Here is an 18,513-nt window from a genome sequence, read left to right as displayed (position 1 = left end):
ATCTTCAGATTACAAATTATGATATTTTTGATGAAATCTGAGAAATTTCTAGACAGTTGCATAAACATGTCAGTTGCATAGACAGCAATGCAACTGACATGTTCAAGGGCCAGAAAGGTAGTAAGAACATTGTTAAAATAGTCCATGTGACATCATGGTTGCAACCAGAATTTTATGAAGCTACGAGAATGCTTTTTGTGCACTTAATGCTTATGGGACCCCAGCCCCCCCTCAATTCGAACACTGAGAATGGCGGCTCCTGCGTCAGCAACACCATACGCATACGTCTTGGTACTCTCGTGAACATGCACTGGCTGACACTGAAGAAAAGAATTGTTGAAGTTGTTCTCGTAGCTTCATAAAATTACACTTGAACCACTGATGTCACATTGACTATTTCAACGATATCTTTACTACCTTTCTCCCCCTTCAACATGGTACATTGCTGTCTATTCAGGGTGAGAAAGCTCTCGGATTTCATCAAAAATATCTTCATTTGTGTTCTGAAAATGAATCAAGGTCTTACAGGTTTGGAATGACATGAGGATGAGTAATTAATGACTGAATTTTTAAATTTGGGTGATCTATCCCTTCAAGGCATAAATCTCATAACCTCTCTCTGTCTCCTTCCCCAGTGCTGACGGCATGTATGAGGTGTCTTTCTACTCCAATGCTGTCGTCTCCTACGATGGAAGTGTCTTCTGGCTGCCACCAGCGATCTATAAGAGTGCCTGTAAAATTGAGGTGAAGCACTTCCCCTTCGACCAGCAGAACTGCACGCTGAGCTTCCGCTCATGGACCTACGACCGCACAGAGGTGGACCTGGTTCTGCGTGCCGACGTGGCTAGCATGGACGATTTCACACCCAGCGGCGAGTGGGACATCATCGCTTTGCCCGGGCGTCGAAACGAGAACCCCTCGGACCCAACCTACGTAGACATCACCTATGACTTCATCATCCGGCGCAAACCGCTCTTCTACACCATCAACCTCATCATTCCTTGCGTCCTCATCACCTCGCTGGCCATCCTGGTGTTTTACCTTCCGTCGGACTGCGGGGAGAAGATGACGCTCTGCATCTCAGTGTTACTGGCCCTCACTGTGTTCCTGCTGCTGATCTCCAAAATCGTGCCACCCACTTCTCTCGATGTCCCTCTAGTTGGGAAGTATCTGATGTTCACCATGGTGCTTGTCACATTCTCCATTGTGACAAGCGTATGCGTGCTGAACGTGCATCACCGGTCGCCCACCACACACACCATGCCTCCATGGGTGAAGCTGGTGTTCCTCAACAAGCTACCCGCCTTGCTCTTCATGCGACAGCCACGCAACAGCAGCGAACGGCAGCGTCTGCGCCAACGCCGGCGTGCTAACGAACAGCAGGAAGGTGGGCGAGCAGGTCTAGCTGCCGGGCTCATGGCAGGGCTGGGCCTGGGCGGCTCTACGTCAGGGAGCAAAGAGAACAATGAGGCGTGCACGTGCTATGTGAACCGGGCCTCAGTTAAACAGTTTGGGGCAGAGTTGAGTGGAGGGGGTGGCGGAGGGGGGTCGACAGATGGACTAAATGGGATAAGGGAAGGGGGGAGAGAGCCCAGGGAAGGAGGTTCAAATCCATTGCAGAGCACTGCTCTACCTCGGGGGAAGCAGCAGCCCCCTACGGTCCTCACCCAGGCTCTGCTGGCCCAGGCCTGCCCAGGGTTCGAGGAAGCTGTGGACGGAGTTCGCTTCATCGCAAACCACATGAAGAGCGAGGACGACGACCGTAGTGTGAGTCATTCTGTTTCATAATCACATATCTGAATGTGCGGATGAGTGTTTTCACAATAACATGCTGTCATTCATAGCTGTCACAGTATAAATAATACTTCCTGTTCATTGTTGTCTCTTAAATGATAGAGTAGTGCCACTGACAACCAGCTTGATGACTCAAACTAGAAATATGAGATGAAAACATTTCCTCTTGTTCAAACCAAATAATTTCATTACTGAGAAGCTAAAATGTTATTAGGTCTCCACAATTAATTGAATAAAGAATTATGATTGCGGTATGATCATGGCATGCTTTGATGATTGGAATAAGTGCAGATTATACTATTAATTTTGAAGGCATGCTGTACTGTAGTTCACAAAGAAATTAAAATTCTGTCATCAATTATTCACCCATGTTGTTCTAAACCCATAAGACTTTATCTTTGAAACAAATGAAATGTTTTTAAATCAAACCTGAGAAATTTCTGTTCTTCTGTAGAAAGTCCATGCAGATTTGATCAGTGAGGTTTGTTCTGCAATTATTCTTCCGTTGACTACAGTATATTTATTGTATGTGGATTGATCAATGTTAAAGCCTAAAGTAAATCTTCTCATCATATAAAGTGATCATGTCTCTGAAGAGACTTTTTCATGAACATGTTGAAGCATCAAAGTTTTGAAATGGACTTTCAGTAGAGGGACTAAATTTCTCAAGTTTCATTTAAAATATCTTTATTTGTGTTTCAAAGATGAAAGAAAGTCTTATGGGTTTGTAAAGACATGAAGGTAAGTAACATGATGACAGCTTTTTTTATGTGGTGAATTAGAGGTGTTTAGGGGAAAGCAGAGCACAGCTTAACTCTTTTTGACTTTCTCAGTTTGTGTAAATCCACATCGGGTTCAGAGTATATTTTTTTCCACAATAAATTCACACTTGCCTAGTACAAATATATAATTATATATATATATAATAAATATATATATATAAATATATATATATATATATATATATATATATATAAAAAATATATAATTATATATATATATATAATAAATATAATATTTGTTTCATAATTACAGTGTATGCTTTTTTTGTTTGTTTGTTTTTTTTACCACAAAAAAATGGAAAATGTGACAACATGCCCCATAGGTAACATCTGAGACGCATTGTAACATGACCATAAGTCAGCTTAAAGGGATAGTTCACCCAAAAAAAATCCAGTCATTAATTAATCACCCTCATGCCATTCCAAACCTGCAAGACCTTTGTTCGTCTTTGGAACACAAATTAAGATATTTTTGATTAAATTAGAGAGCTTTCTGCCCATAGACAGCATAATGGTTCAACTGTAATTTTACAAAGCTACGAGAATACTTTTGTGCCCAATTTTGCCCTGTGCGTCACCCTAGCGCCATTTTGGAGAGTATCACAATGCACGTGTGTGCTTTGATCTGCACATAAAGAACGTAACTTTTTCAAATAATACAGTGGCGTAATTTTGGAGTTGGACAATGAACACGAGACAGACAAGCCAAAATGATTATTCTTGAAATAATAATTTCTGAACATTAAACATTGACTCTCAGTCTTTATTCACCTGTTTCTCGTTGTACCTGTTACATTGCTAATGTCATAGAATAACATAGTTTGATAATGTTTGTAATACACATTGTAACATACCCCACCTGCGCAACTGGAATTTAAAACAGGTTAGTGTCTTCTGCTAGTTAGAAAAGCATTAAAGATCTATCTAAACCACTAAATAACAGGTTAAAATAATAGCTGATTTGTCTCATTATAAATAAACACGAAAAACTGAGATAAAAAAATAGACTTTAGCTATGGTTACATAAACACTGTGTCTATTTACACGAAGTGCAAACAGCCTGCCTTGTTGGCAGAGGCTATTTACACTAACTCCGCCCACTAATGTGTGACTGGGCTCATCAACACTACGAAAGACAACTGTTAAACATCAGCTCTAGTGGTGAAGATGGTAAAACACATGCTGTAGTCTTTTTGATGCAATCAAGTTTGAATTCGCCTTTTGCCGAACTGTTTTTTCTTCCTTTTTAAATCTCATATCACATCGGAAAGGTGTTTATTTTCAATAAAAATGAAGAAAATAAGCAACTGAAAAACTGAAAACCTATTGGTTACGGTAAGTGTAGGGAGGGCTTATTGTCCCAATAAGGTGGCATCCATGTAACCCAGGGGTGCTCAACCCTGGTCCTGGAGATTGACTTTCCTGCAGAGTTCAGCCACAACTCTGACCAAACACACCTGAACCAGCTAATTAGGATCTGAAGGAGCACTTGATAATTACAGACAGGTGTGTTTGATTGGGGTTGGAACTAACCTCTGCAGGAAGGTCAATCTCCAGGAACAGGATTGGGCACCCCTGATTTAATAGTAATGTACTACAATACTGAGGTGCAGATAATTTCCACTATTTGCAATAAGTAGTATAAATAGCAGAAAATCCTGCTATTTTAACATAGTGTAAATAGAATCTATAGTTACTTGCACTTAGTGTAAATAGCACATCGCTAAAAATACTGCTATTCCTATTGAATATGACAAATACTGTACTGTAAAAATTAAAAGGTTAACAGATACACCAGTATTACACTGATATAAGAGAAGCAGAAATGAAGCAAGCCAAGGTTCCAATCACTAATTGTTCAATTATATTATAATGTTAAATTATACATCTAAAACAGAGTTCAAAAGTACACTAAAACTGTTAGAGTGAGCATTAGATCATCCAGGCCGGACTCCAAACTTGATATTCATTATGAGCTCAGTGAAAGCTTACACACATTCCCACAGACACACTCAGATCAATATGCAGCTCCACACTTGTGGTTTAATAATCTCAGATGTGGAGGCTTTGACAGGCAAGTCCTAAAGCATTAAAAAAGAGATGTGGTCTTTAGCCAAAGCACAGCTACACATCAGCACTACACTCACTGTTGGCATTTAAATGGCTTACAGTCCCATTCTGTCAAACACCGTCTGAGTCTCAGCATTACTCACGTATGAGAGTAGCAGTCAAGCTGGATGATACTAGAGGTGATTTTTTTTTTTTTTACAGAGATGTGCATTTTACAAGCCAAGTGATAGATGCCAGCTGATCTATTTCTAACAAGTCAAAGTGATTAGGCACTGAACATATATATATTAAAATAGATATATCCAATTACATTAAAATGTTCAGGCTTATCATTTAAATAGTATGAAAAGTGGCTATTAATAGCCACTTTGAGTTTCTTTCTTTATCTTTTCACATTATTTTGAGTTAGAACAGTCAGCAATATGTTTTTATAACTCAGCGATATTTGTAAGTGAGCTTGAGCCGTTGGTTTCTTCTTAAGAGCAGGAAGACAGTCAACTTGGGGTAAAATTAACAGCACTCAGTAATTCTGTCAATCATCTCGACCTGCACACAGTTTCATTCCCATGGTAACAAGGCGTCTCCATGCCAACTCCCTTGCAGCCTTTGCCGTGGTTACGGTTCAAGTCCCCTGTGTCTCACCTCATCAGAGCAGTGTGGCGGAATGAAGTCTCTGTTCACATTAACCTTTTCCTTCACCCTCTTTTCTCTTCCCTGCTCTCACTCACTCCCACACATTCACATCCAATTTCCCATCTTATGTTTACCTCTCAATCTTTTTCTTTTTTACCCCACCCCCACATTTTATATCTGACTCATCTATGACCTGTCTCCCTTTTACATCTCACATCTTCATCTCTTTTTGACATTTCGCCCTTTTTGAAGAGATAGTTCACCCAAAAATGAAAATTCTCTCTCCGGTCGTTCTAAACCCATTTACACACAAAAGCAGAACTTTTGAAGAGTCACACAGCTGTTTGCAATGTAATGAGTTCAATGTGAGCACGTCTGTCAGGCTATAAAAAGGACACTTTTCTTTGCTGATTCATTCGTTGTTATTCATTCCATTCTAGTGAGGTTCTCAAATCAAATATGGCATCTGTGGCCCAAGTTTAAAGTCATGACGTATGGTCATGTGTAGTTGTCAGAGACTAGACGTCATTAGGTCTGTCCATACTGCAGCGTATTCTAGTCAAGAACCGCCCACTTAGACAGGAAGAGCAGCTCGACTGACGTGTACAGCAGTCAAATACTGTTTGAGTTTATATCACCATTTAGGGATGAGGTTATCTGAGAGACATTAGAGTTGGGAACAGTAATTCAACAGGTAGTGGAATTCTGGGAAATGATCAATACATTTATTTGAAGACCTATCCAGACCTATCCATTTTTTCTCGTGAGTGGGACCATTTGTGAATTTTATAGGTCTGGCTTCAAGTCTCATCCACGTCCAGCTATTTTTAGCTGTACAAAACAACTCATTTTGCTGCTTGATATTGCAAATTGGTGTGTCTTACCATATTTTAGTGTATTTTCTTAATTATGAACACACTGGTTTGTAGTGCAAACAGTTTTACTGTTTACTGCACTTTGTCATTCTTCTCATTATTTCCCTATAGAGGCTGATGAACCTAAAGTCTCGCCTATAAACTTCCTTTTACTTTGAAGAATAAGTTGGATAAAATCTTTAAACTTTAACCCTCAGTTTCACAGACACAACTTAAGCCTAGTCCTAGACTAAAATTAAACTTGCACTGACTGATCTTAAAATATATCAGTGCCTTTGTTTTGTCTCAAGATGCGCACCAGTAATATTTTTTTTTCTAAGCCACGTGTATAAAAATTACTTAAATTATGCTAATTGAACTATGGCCTAATCCTGGTTTTGTCTGTGAAACCGGGCGTATGACTCTAAAACTGTTAAGCCGACATTCTGTTTGTCTTGATTAATTTGGTTAAATTGTTTTCCCATTCAATTGAATGTTTTACCATTAAACTCAAAATTCAAATTGCAATTATATTTTCTGTTTGCCACCTGAGCATAAATACATGAATTAATCTGGAATTGTAAAAGCATTTTAATTGATTAATATAAATTACAAAAAAAAAGATTTATGCTGCATTTTTTAGGGAACAAAGAAGAGTGAGAAATAATTATGGAAAATAACAACATACATTGTTATAATAATCAAAGATTTACAATAAAAATGCAGTAAATAATGACAGATTTTTGGACAAGTTATTTCACATCATCCCTTTTTCTCTTTCTCTCTGTCCTATCTATTTCTCCAAGGCATACTACATATCAAAATTATTTTAAATTAGCTTTTACTTTCATATTTTAGTCATTTTATGTGCTTATGTCATTTTGATTAGATTTCAACATTGTTTTATATTTCTTTTTAGCCTTAATTTTTAGTTTTAAAGGAATAGTTCACTCAAAAATGAAACTTTTGTCATTAATTACTCATCCACATGTCATTCCAGTCCCATAAGACCTTTGTTCCTCTTCGGAACACAAATTAAGATATTTTTGATTAATTCTTAGAGCTTTCTGACCCTGCATAGACAGCAACACAACTGAGACATTCAAAGCTCAGGTACAAGAAATTGTTGAATAAAGTTGCTATTTTTGTTTTCTTTGAGCACAAAAAGTATTCTTACACTACAGCTTCATAAAATTAAGGCTGAACCTTTGATGTCACATTGACTATTTTAACAATGTCCTTACTACCTCTCTGGGTCTTTAACGTGTCAGTTGCGTTGCTGTCTATTCAGGGTCAGAAAGCACTCGTATTTTATCAAAAATATCTTAATTTGTGTTCCGAAGATGAACGAAAGTCCCACGAGTTTGGAACGACATGAGGGTGAGTAATTAATGACAGAATTTAAATTTTTGTAAGACTATCTCTTTAACCCTTAAATGCATGAATGTTTCGCCAATCATTATTACATATTTGGGTCTTTAGCAAAAAACTCTTAATATTTTTAGAACAGTTACAAAAGAATAAAGAATATTTCATTACCTTTTGAAACTTAGAAGGGTTCAATCTGAGCAGATGATTTTACCATCGCTGCCATCATCAGAGCGCACTTCCCCAGTACATTCAACATTCAAGTGGCATTTATAATTAAGCTGTACAGTAATTGATTCTGATGACATTCTTCCCAGATACACACATACGTCTGCAAGATGTCTGTTAAAGATCTCTTGATCTGGAAAGTCTGCTGTGTACAAACGTCTGACAGACGTCTGTAAGATGTCAGTTTTACATACATAATAAATAATAAACATCTTAAAGACATCTAAAATACATCTATTTGACATCTGATAGGAAATATCCAATAGACGTATTGCAGATGAGCAAACACTCTAAAAATTACGTCTTGCAGATGTAAATGCAAACATCAAATAGACGTCTCCGTGATGTACATGTGCTGTCAGGTTTTGTTTTATGTCTGCGGTAATTGTAAGTGAAACATCACCTCATTATTGTCTACGAAACAGTGCCACCTCAAGGAATAAAGGTGAATTGCATGTATTGAGTCAGCAGATATTTAAATATTGTTGCACAGAATAAATATACTTACACTATTACACACCTCAGTTCTCTAGCAACCTTATACACTTTTTACAAAAAATTAATCAGAAAACAGACATGTCTCAAGTCGCTAAAGACCTGAGTTATACATTTAAGGGTTAAAGTTTTAATCCCTCAATCCATCCAATCAACCACTCCTAATATCATTTGCTGTTCTTTTTGTCTTACAGGTGAGTGAAGACTGGAAGTACGTGGCCATGGTGATCGATCGTCTGTTTCTCTGGATCTTTGTGTTTGTGTGTGTCTTTGGCACAATCGGAATGTTCCTTCAGCCTCTGTTCCAAAACTACACAGCCAAAACTATCACCCACACACCCGGCTGACTAACCACCGACCCCCGCCACACCAATGGACGCTACCCACCATCAGTTGTGACGGGAGGGCGAAGGGAGGAGGGGGGGTCTGCCGAAGGAGAGGGCAAATGTCACTCTGGACTAACGTTAGGTTTCTACGAACCTTTTTTGGAATATCACACAGAATGGGGATTTAGTCCAGGATTCTCGTTCAGGCCTCTCGTCCAGTCCACCTTCCCCTCCTTTTAGGTGAAAAACCACACAAGCCAATCGGAGAGAAAGGAGACACCTGTTTACTTTGCTCAGCAGCCAATCAGCACTCTCTGCAAATACAAAGCCATCCACCGCCCACAAGCTCCGAAACGAGCAGTCTGCTTCCTCAAGAGTCACATGACTTCCGTTTGTTAGACAGGGATGAACTCAAATATCAGTTTTAACATCAGATGCCATCTGTCTTAGTTATTTCTTATGGTCTAGAAGCCTGTCATGATTCATGTATCGCAAATACAACAATGTCGTTTTTGTGCGAACACACGAGTGTCTAGTTCTTCGAGATGGACTTGGATGCAGTATTGTATTAATATTATTAATATAATAAATGTGTGAACTGTATTACTACAACACACAATGTAAAGAAGGAGGATGCCTGATGAGCTATGAGTGACAATGACTGTGTTTAAAGACTAAAGGTATTGTGGTACTTTAAGTCAGTTGAATTTGCCAAAAAAGGGGGCCCACTAAGAGTCCCTGTGGTGCAGGACAGGGTTCCCCCACATAACCCCTTGTGATTTTTCAGTACAACACTGAACAGATGAGCTCTGAGCTGAATGAGTCCCTTTAGCCCCTAAATACTTTACAGAGGTCTGCAGTGGTCAGGTAGACTGGCTAATGCATAGACAGACAAGTCTTAAAGAGCCTGAGAGTTCAAAATTAAGAGACCGAAAGGCCAATCTGACATGAAAAGTTTTCTGAGCAGTACTGCAGTAGTATTAGGCCTCCTATACTTTCTTTCTGTCTTTCTTCTCGTCTATCTCTCGTGTTCCCGTCAATCCTCTTACACCACATTACTGCCTCCTCAGAAACACATAATAGCTTCTCATAAAAATATAAACCATTGGTTATGACCATTCTCATATTTAAAAACACATTTGGTCAGTGACTTTTTAGATTTATTGATTTTATGTTACTATTTACTGGATATGACATGTGCTTGCAAATTGGCAGATTTTAGCACAATTTGAACACTTGTCATTCCAAAATTCTGTTTTTTCTTGGTTAAGATTTTAGCTATTCACAAAAGTACAGTACTCTCAGCTCCATTTAACACATCTGATTTAAATATTTAGCTAAATATCAAATTATATACAGTTGAGGTCAAAAGTTTACATACACCTTGCAGAATTTGCAAAATGTTAATTATTTTACCAAAATAAGAGGGATCACACAAAATGCATGTTTTTTTATTTAGTACTGATCTGAATAAGAGATTTCGCATAAAAGATATATACATACATATACATATACATATACATATAGTCTACAAAAGAAAATAGTAGTTTAATTTACAAAAAATGACCCTGTTCAAAAGTTTACATACACTTGATTCTTAATACTGTGTTGTTACCTGAATGATCCACAGCTGTTTTTTTGTTTTGTTTTGTTTTGTTTTGTTCAGCGATAGCTGTTCATGTGTCCCTTGTTTGTCTTGAACAGTTAAACTTCCTGCTGTTCCTCAGAAAAATCCTTCAGGTCCCACAAATTCTTTGGTTTTTCAGCATTTTTGTGTATTTGAACCCTTTCCAACAAGGACTGTATGATTTTGAGATCCATCTTTTCACACTGAGGACGACTGAGGGACTCATATGCAACTATTACAGAAGGTTCAAATGCTCACTGATGCTTGAAAAGGAAACACAATGCATTGAGGGGTGAAAACTTTTGGAATTTGAAGATTAGGGTCAATTTAACTTGTTTTGTTTTCTGGGTAACATGTAAGTATCTTCTGTAGCTTCTGAAGGGCAGTACTAAATGAAAAAAAAAAAGTTCAAAAGTTTAATGCATCGTTTTTCCTTCTGGAGCATCAGTGAGCATTTGAACCTTCTGTAATAGTTGCATATGAGTCCCTCAGTTGTCCTCAGTGTGAAAAGATGGATCTCAAAATCATACAGTCATTGTTGGAAAGGGTTCAAATACACAAAAATGCTGAAAAAAAAACATAAGAATTTGTGGGACTTGAAGGATTTTTTCAAAAAACAGCAGGAAGTTTAACTGATCAGGATAAACAAGGGACTCATGAACAGCTATCACTAAACAAAACAACAATAACAACAAAAACATGGATCATTCAGGCAACAACAGAGTATTAAGAATCATGTGTATGTAAATTTGATCATTTTCACTTGTGGACTATATGTTAACATCTTTTATGTGAAACTTCTTCAGGTCAGTACTAAATAAAAAATAACTTATTATTTTGGTCAAATAATACCATTTTGCAGATTCTGCAAGGTGTATGTAAACTTTTGACCTCAACTATATACACACTACAATTTAAAAGTTTGGGGTCTACAAGATTTTAGAAGCTTAATTTTTCACAAAGGTTGCATTTATTTGATCCAAAATACAGCACAAACTATAACATTGTGAAATATTATAGCTGAATATTATACCAAAATAACTGAATTGATTATATTTTAAAAGGTAATTTATTCCTGTGATGGCCAAGCTGAATTTTCAGCAGCCATTACTCCAGTCTTCAGTGTCACATGATCCTTCAGAAATCATTATAAAATGTTGATTTGATACTTAAGAAATATTGCTAATTTGTATGTATTTTGTGTTTTGTATTTTATGTATTTTTTTGTTTTGTTTTTATGTATTTTAATGTTGAAAACGGCTGTACTGCTTATCATTTTTGCGGAAACCGTAATACTTTTTTTTTTCAAGATTCTGTGATGAATATAAAGTTCAAAAGACCAGTACTGATTTGAAAAACAGATTTTTTTGCAACAATGTGATAGTCTTAACTAACACTTTTAATCAGTTTAATGCTAAATACAAGTATTAATTTCTTTTAAAAATCATACTGATCTCAAATATTTGAACTGTAGTCTATATTATATATCGAGGGGTAAGAACCAGCAAGGCATAAGTGAAATTTCACAGGAGGGCAAAACTAAAATTTACCAGTTTAATCTGACTTTGTGTACTGATTTCAATCATTTATAATAAACATTTGTACATGCATAGATGACAGTATGCTTTTGCCAGTGAGGAGAGCTATATATAATTCAATTTCTCCCAAAATGTCACTTACACCCTTCTGCTTCTCTCCCTCGATGTACAGTCTAGTGATAATTCACAAAAACACTGTGAGGCAATATCATCGCTAGCTATCTCCTCTGCTAATTCAGCCTCCATATCCTTCTTCCTATTTGCGTATCATATTTAACCCTTATGAAATCAAGGGTCACTAGCTGGCAGTTAAGACTTTAAGCGTGGATTTCTCTATCAGTTTCATCCATATGGTTCATTAAGCAGGGAATCTCCAAAACTCATCTTTCAGAAAGCAGATTATGCAAACATGCTCACCCATGGATTAAAATTTGTTCTCGACTGTATTTCCTGAGTGCTTCAAATGACCTCGCACACACGCTCTGCCTCTTCAGTCTTTCTTCTCCTCTCATATTTCTCTCACCAGCAGTGCTCTGCAAAAAAGGCCTATTACAAACCACAAAGCTGCATAGTACAGCTGCTTTGTTACATTAACATATTATGACCGTTAGCTTTTAAAAATACAACTGCATAAGGGTGAAAGTCAAACTATGAATGCATTACTTTTGTCTTTGTCTGGGCTCCAAGTGGCAGGAAGTCTCCAGTGATTTACAATGTCTGTGTTCACCGTGTGACATCAGCGACGGGACATAAGTCAGTGTTCGCCACACAGTATTCATTAAAGCATTCTGTCCATGAGAGCAAGCAAATCGGCTTTCATAACCATAAGTGCTTAAGTCTCTCTAATTCATCAGAGGAAAAATGGAATGAAGAGAAGAGACAAAGGGAGGAGTGTATCTCCCTATATACAGTATGTTATGCCATGTCACGATCAACCTATTCAATACTGCAATAATCCAGAAGTGTGACGTCACAATGATTCTGTGTCAAAATATCTGTGTGTTGGCCAATATGAGTGCACCGTCTTACTCACATTTATGGCACTAATGCCCGTCTCCTATCCTCACCTCCTTCCTTTGGCTGACCGATCACATTTATCCTGTCAAATAAAGTTTAGAAATTCATCATCTCGTTGTGTTTGACAATTCTTGGCCTATTTGCACAAATAACACTTGTTATTTCTCCGTTAGGGAAAGTCAAACTCATTTTGCACTGACTGAGTATTCATTTCTTTTTAAATCCTTAAACATGATGGCCGAGAGGAGTTTTCAATTGGCTTTTGTGTTGTTCTGCTGCTCAAGGACTTGTTCACCAGTCTCTAAACTCACATCCGTTGGCATTGCCACCTCCTGACAACATAATAAATTTATGTCTTATTTCAAGTTGGCTGCGCATCCTCCTTTATGAAAGCTCTTCAAGCCAACTTTTCATGAGAGCAGCTTAGAGAAAGGAAATGCACATCCACATATTATATTAATGTGACCTTCAGTTTATGCTACGTAAAACAGGACCTTGCTTTTGTATGTTCCTACATCCCTGGTGACAAAAATAGTGAAGGCTTCATGTAGAATGCAAGAAGATATAATTTTATTGGATAATAATTTAGCATTACCATGCAGTCTTTCCTAAAACGAGTAAGCGAATGTATGCAAACATGAAGCATCGAGTTGCCCTTCTGGACAAATACCTGAGACCTTTCCTGTCTAAGCTCAGCTTTGATTCAATACTGCCCTCTAATGGTCAAGATTCTTACTATCAGTGTTCATTTTAATAAACGAATCATAAATTTAGTCAATATTGTGTTATTTCATATTCATTCATTTTAGTCAGTTTTACTCAAAATGGCATTTTAGTCGACAAAATAACATTTCAGTTGAGAGAAAGTGCCACAGTAACATGTACAGGCCTACGAATATGGCTCTCACAATATCCCACAAATTAATTAAACAACAGTTATGCAATATTAATGGATCAGATGGTTCAAAATAAAACTAAAATCTGTGGTGGGCTGATCGAAGCCCCGAATGTTTTCAGTTAAGCCCTGAATGTTTTTATTATTATGCCCTGAATGTTTTTATTATTACTCATCATATATATATATATATATGTATATACATATATATATATATATATATATATATATATATATATATATATATATATATATATACATATATATATATATATATATATATATATATATATATATATATATATATATATATATATATATATATATATATATATATATATATATATATATATATATATATATATATATATGTATATATATATATATATATATATATATATATATATATATATATATATATATATATATATATATATATATATATATATATATATATATATATGATGAGTTATATTATAAGATGAGTTATGAGTGCTAAACACTAGCTAGACACTAGCTAGACTGACTGTGCTCATTTACAGTGCCTTCTTACTGCTTGATTCAGTCTAATAAAATGCATTTTCCCAAAATTCAGGATATGGGGGCAGAAAATGTATATTTATATCATTTCATATAGTTAATCAATATCACACGAAGAGTGCCTTTTTGTGCAAAAATCACAAATATGATATTGATTTTATACAACAGTTCAATAAACTAGAAGTTAATATTAAGAGACTGACGTTTTAGACACCATATTGCCTATTTTTGGTCTATTTCGCCAACAAAAATCATTCCAAACACAGCCACAACACTGTTTTGCGTCTCTAAACGACATGACAGTGTTTCATTCCTGAATGAATCAACCGTTTAAATGATTCGGTTCAATCGCAATGACTCACTTATTAACTGTGACTTCCTGACACCTACTGGCGGTTGTAATTCCACATTTAAAGAACCTTTTAATTTTTTTTAAATAATTTTAAATATCAGCATTCAACGTTTTAGGATTAAAGTATTAAAACGGTTTTCATGCATTTGTAACTGAGGTTAAATGCATTCATGTCCTGCATTAAACAGTGGGTAAATACATCTAAATGCCAATTCCGATGCAGTGTTTGTGTTTCCTCTATATTGAAAATATGAATTTTCTTGATGATTATTTTATTTGTGTGATAACAGCCTAAAATGTCTTATTATTCTAAGTGACTTTATTGATTAAATATTAGAATTTGACGCAAAAGATAATAAAAGATAATGCACACATTCAGAAAAAAAGAATGCCTTTATAAAGGTTAAAAAATGCCCACAAAAGGTAAAAATCACTTATTATATATAAATATTAATTTCCTCGGCTAGATATTTAATTCTTCTTTGCTTAGTGATTATTTGGCACACCTAATTTACTGGTCATCATAAAATAAGCTTTTATCTTAGAATAGGGTTTTCTCAGTGATAACAAAAAGTATGTATTATGTACAAAAATATGAATCATATTTGTATATGGTTTATTTATTTATTTATTTTATTTTTGTGTGCTTTGACACAATTCGAACACTGTGTACGTCTCACCAGCAACTGATCCTGATCCATTCAAATTCAAATTTCTTATCTCGTTCATGAGTGAATCAGTGGTTTTGAAAGAATCCACTGAAATGGCTCAGCGACTCGCTTATTAAGACAGCGGCTTGCCGCCACTGTTAGGTCTAATTTTAGTTTCATATTTAAATGTATTTTTTTTCCTAACATTTTATATTTCTATATTCCAGTTTTTATATTTAAAACAATAATCTCATTACATTATTTATTTCATTTTTCGGTGCAGTGTAAATGCATGTACAAGTGCTAGAATTAAAAAAATGCATGTTGCATGCATGTTTCCTTATCGCTTTAACGTGTCAAATTTTCGTTCAGTCTTGTATTTACATACCGAGATGTACAAGATACAGATAATTATATAATTCCTATCAAATATCATTAGAAACGTGAATTCTGACCACGGATACTAAACCACAATACACCCGACCACGTGATGCATTTTTTGAATTGTGTTCTAATCTCATTAGTTATGACATCACATTTAGAACTTCTCACCTAGGTCTGGAACTTGCTCATTTTGTGGGTTGACGTTTCGGAGTATTGACTGATTGATTGCTTTCTGGCTATTATCGAGTGACAAATATTGTTACAATGGGATTACTTTCACGAGTGAAAAAAATGTTTGAGAAGGAGTGTGTGCAAGAACCATGTGTTCTTCTCAAAAACACCACTAACACGGCGGATAACCATCCTCCTCATCGGCCTGATGAGGCGCCTGTTGTTGCTGGTGCTAGTGATGGAGGAAAGGAGGCTGAGAGAGAGGTGAAAAAGAAAAAGAAGAGCTTCTGGAGGTGGCCCTCTCTCGACTTTCCTCGCCGTAAAGCCGCTAAATATGATCTGGCTAAGGCTGAGAATAAGTACCAGGCTGAACCCGGATCATATCGTACATTTACCGATGGTAAAAATCACATCATGTTATGTTTTGATCACTGCTGTCAATTATCACACCAAACATTTTAGAGACATGAAATTAAATGTTTTTGATCAGAGCATGATCTGAGAATAGCTTTATTAGGTGTCATTACCAAACCAGTCATTATGTTAGAACTTAAACAAATCTAGAACTTAAACAAATCAAATTTAATTTTAAGATATCAAGTTAAATGTGCCCTAAAATGATTAACCACTCTAATTTGAGTATGTCATATTTTACTGATGTATTTGGTTTTGTTCATATTATAGCCCCAGTGTCTAAAGTCCACCCTGCTGCTAAGGAACAGCTGGAGCAGGACGTCCCAGACAAAGGTAAGAACAATACATCCATGAGAATTAGAAAATGTTATTATGAATTATAAACACTGTAAACAATTATATGATCAATGCCATGACAGTTTGTGTTTTACATTAACTCATGAAAATAAGTTAAGCAACTTTTTACATTAAACTCATTTTAAGTCAGTTTAATGTAGTTTAATTTGTAAGTGATTTAAACAGCAAGTTAATTGTACTTAAAAATTTAAAGCAGCAACTTTTTTACAGTGAAATGTATATGTAAAATCGCATTTCATACTTACTGCAATTGTTCATCTTTTTAATAGGCCACATCCGCTGCAATTATAAAATTGGCCCAAAACTGGGACAAGGAGGATTTGGCTTTGTCTACGAAGGGACTCGCTGCAAGGATGGACTTGAGGTTTCATTTTTTTCCCCTTACAAAACTTTTCATATCTCTTCAAAATTAATGTCTGGATTGCTATGACCTATGTGAACATGCTAATTGTGATATTTTTGTTTTGTTGATCAGGTGGCTGTGAAATTTTCAGTGAAGTCCCCTAACATGGCCTATATCAGAGTGGTGAGTATGCTGTGCTCTCTATATTACTGCTTCTCAGTCACTGTTTTCAATTTAGAACATCTTATATTAATATTAATCACAGATTACTAGTACGAAAACTGTTCTGATTTGTGGACTAGTCATTATTTGGGAAACCATCTCCATCTAAGCGTCACATTTCCATTTCTTTAGCCTGATCATCCCAAAGCCATCCCCATGGAAATAGGCCTGACACTCATGGCCAATAAAAGCCCCAGAAGTCCTCAGATTATAAAGCTTCTGGACTGGGAGGACAATGAAGACCATTACATCATGGTCATGGAGCGACCCATGCCCTGCATGGACTTAACAAGTTTTGTGAAGCTCCATGGAGAGTGTCTTGATGAGGGGACGACACGAAAGGTCATGCGGCAGGTCATCGAAGCCGCCAATGCTTGCATCACGTGTGGTGTCTTTCATCGGGACATCAAGATGGAGAACCTACTGGTGAACCAGGATACCATGGAGGTGAAATTGATTGACTTCGGGTGTGGTGCGCAAATGAAGAAATTTGGCTATGAAGTCTTCAGTGGTATGTGTTATGAACTACTTTGTTAACTATCTAAGTGCATTGTGTATAGTCAACATGATGTGGATTAAATGGACAAAATATCTTTCCTGCAGGCACAAAAGCGTACTGTCCACCAGAGGTCACCGTGAACGGAAGATACCACGCAAAGCCGACAACAGTGTGGTCGCTAGGGATCCTCCTGTTCATGATGGCGTGCGGATATTATCCCACAGACTATGACCTGGAACTGATCAGTAAGAGGAGATGGACCAGACCTGGCCTGTCACAAGGTAAGATCTTCATCAAAGAAGAACAAGGGACAATCTCTATTCTAAATCACACAAAGAAAGACTTACAGCTTAAAAGAGAGCAGGTGTAAAGAATAAGCTCATAAATCAAATGTCTCGTCTGTTTGCACAGAATGCTGCCAGATGATTTCTTCATGTCTTCAGTCTGATCCACAGCAGAGGATCGATCTGGAGAAGATGCATCTCCATGACTGGTTTAAGGTACTAAGTCTAAGATGAGCTAAATGTTTTTTTTGTCATTTTTGGTTTGGTTTGATCATAAGTCATAAACTTCTTATCAAATCAAATTAGCTCTAAATGTAATGTAATTAGACTATTAATGCTGATTTATGTTTTATCAGGTCATGGAGTAAAACATGAAGAAACTTAGAAAACAACACCTGTCACAGCCACTGTGTTGTTTTCTATCTTCAGTCAGCTTTTGTCTGGTGGGCTGAAATGATTGCCCTTTCCATCCCTCTACTCACACTTTGGCATCTTGCGGGCCGGCATGTCCTTGTAGCACCTGGCGCCTCGGCTTGAAGCAGCAATAAGCAACGTCTGGCAGTCCTGCTTGCTCAGAGATGTCTAAATAATAGTTATTTGTGTAATCTTTAAAAATAAGTGTATAAGTTAAGAGTTTGAGATAAGTGTATAAGTGTATAAGATAATTTAA

The 18,513-nt window shown here is 36.5% G+C and overlaps 2 protein-coding genes across 2 annotated transcripts in view; both read left to right on the top strand.

The window, feature by feature from the left end:
• Positions 1–10,769, top strand: part of chrnb2 (cholinergic receptor, nicotinic, beta 2) — a 33,111-nt gene extending 22,342 nt beyond the window's left edge. The window contains exons 5-6 of the mRNA XM_051130547.1: positions 636–1,767; positions 8,419–10,769. Coding sequence (XP_050986504.1) covers positions 636–1,767; positions 8,419–8,571 — 1,285 coding nt within the window. The 3' untranslated portion in view covers positions 8,572–10,769. The remainder of the gene's footprint in view (positions 1–635; positions 1,768–8,418) is intronic.
• Positions 10,770–16,452: 5,683 nt separating this feature from the next.
• On the top strand, positions 16,453–18,512 carry LOC127177966 (serine/threonine-protein kinase pim-3). The gene is made up of 7 exons (XM_051130550.1): positions 16,453–16,471; positions 16,765–16,859; positions 16,971–17,021; positions 17,193–17,571; positions 17,664–17,840; positions 17,971–18,059; positions 18,273–18,512. The coding sequence occupies exons 3-7, from the start codon at positions 17,004–17,006 to the stop codon at positions 18,378–18,380; spliced, it is 771 nt and encodes a 256-aa protein (XP_050986507.1). The 5' UTR covers positions 16,453–16,471; positions 16,765–16,859; positions 16,971–17,003; the 3' UTR covers positions 18,381–18,512.
• Position 18,513: the final 1 nt, after the last annotated feature.

This window comes from Labeo rohita, chromosome 16 (genome assembly GCF_022985175.1).
Source record: "Labeo rohita strain BAU-BD-2019 chromosome 16, IGBB_LRoh.1.0, whole genome shotgun sequence".
Lineage (NCBI taxonomy): Eukaryota > Metazoa > Chordata > Actinopteri > Cypriniformes > Cyprinidae > Labeo > Labeo rohita.
This window is presented reverse-complemented; position numbering and strand designations above follow the sequence as displayed.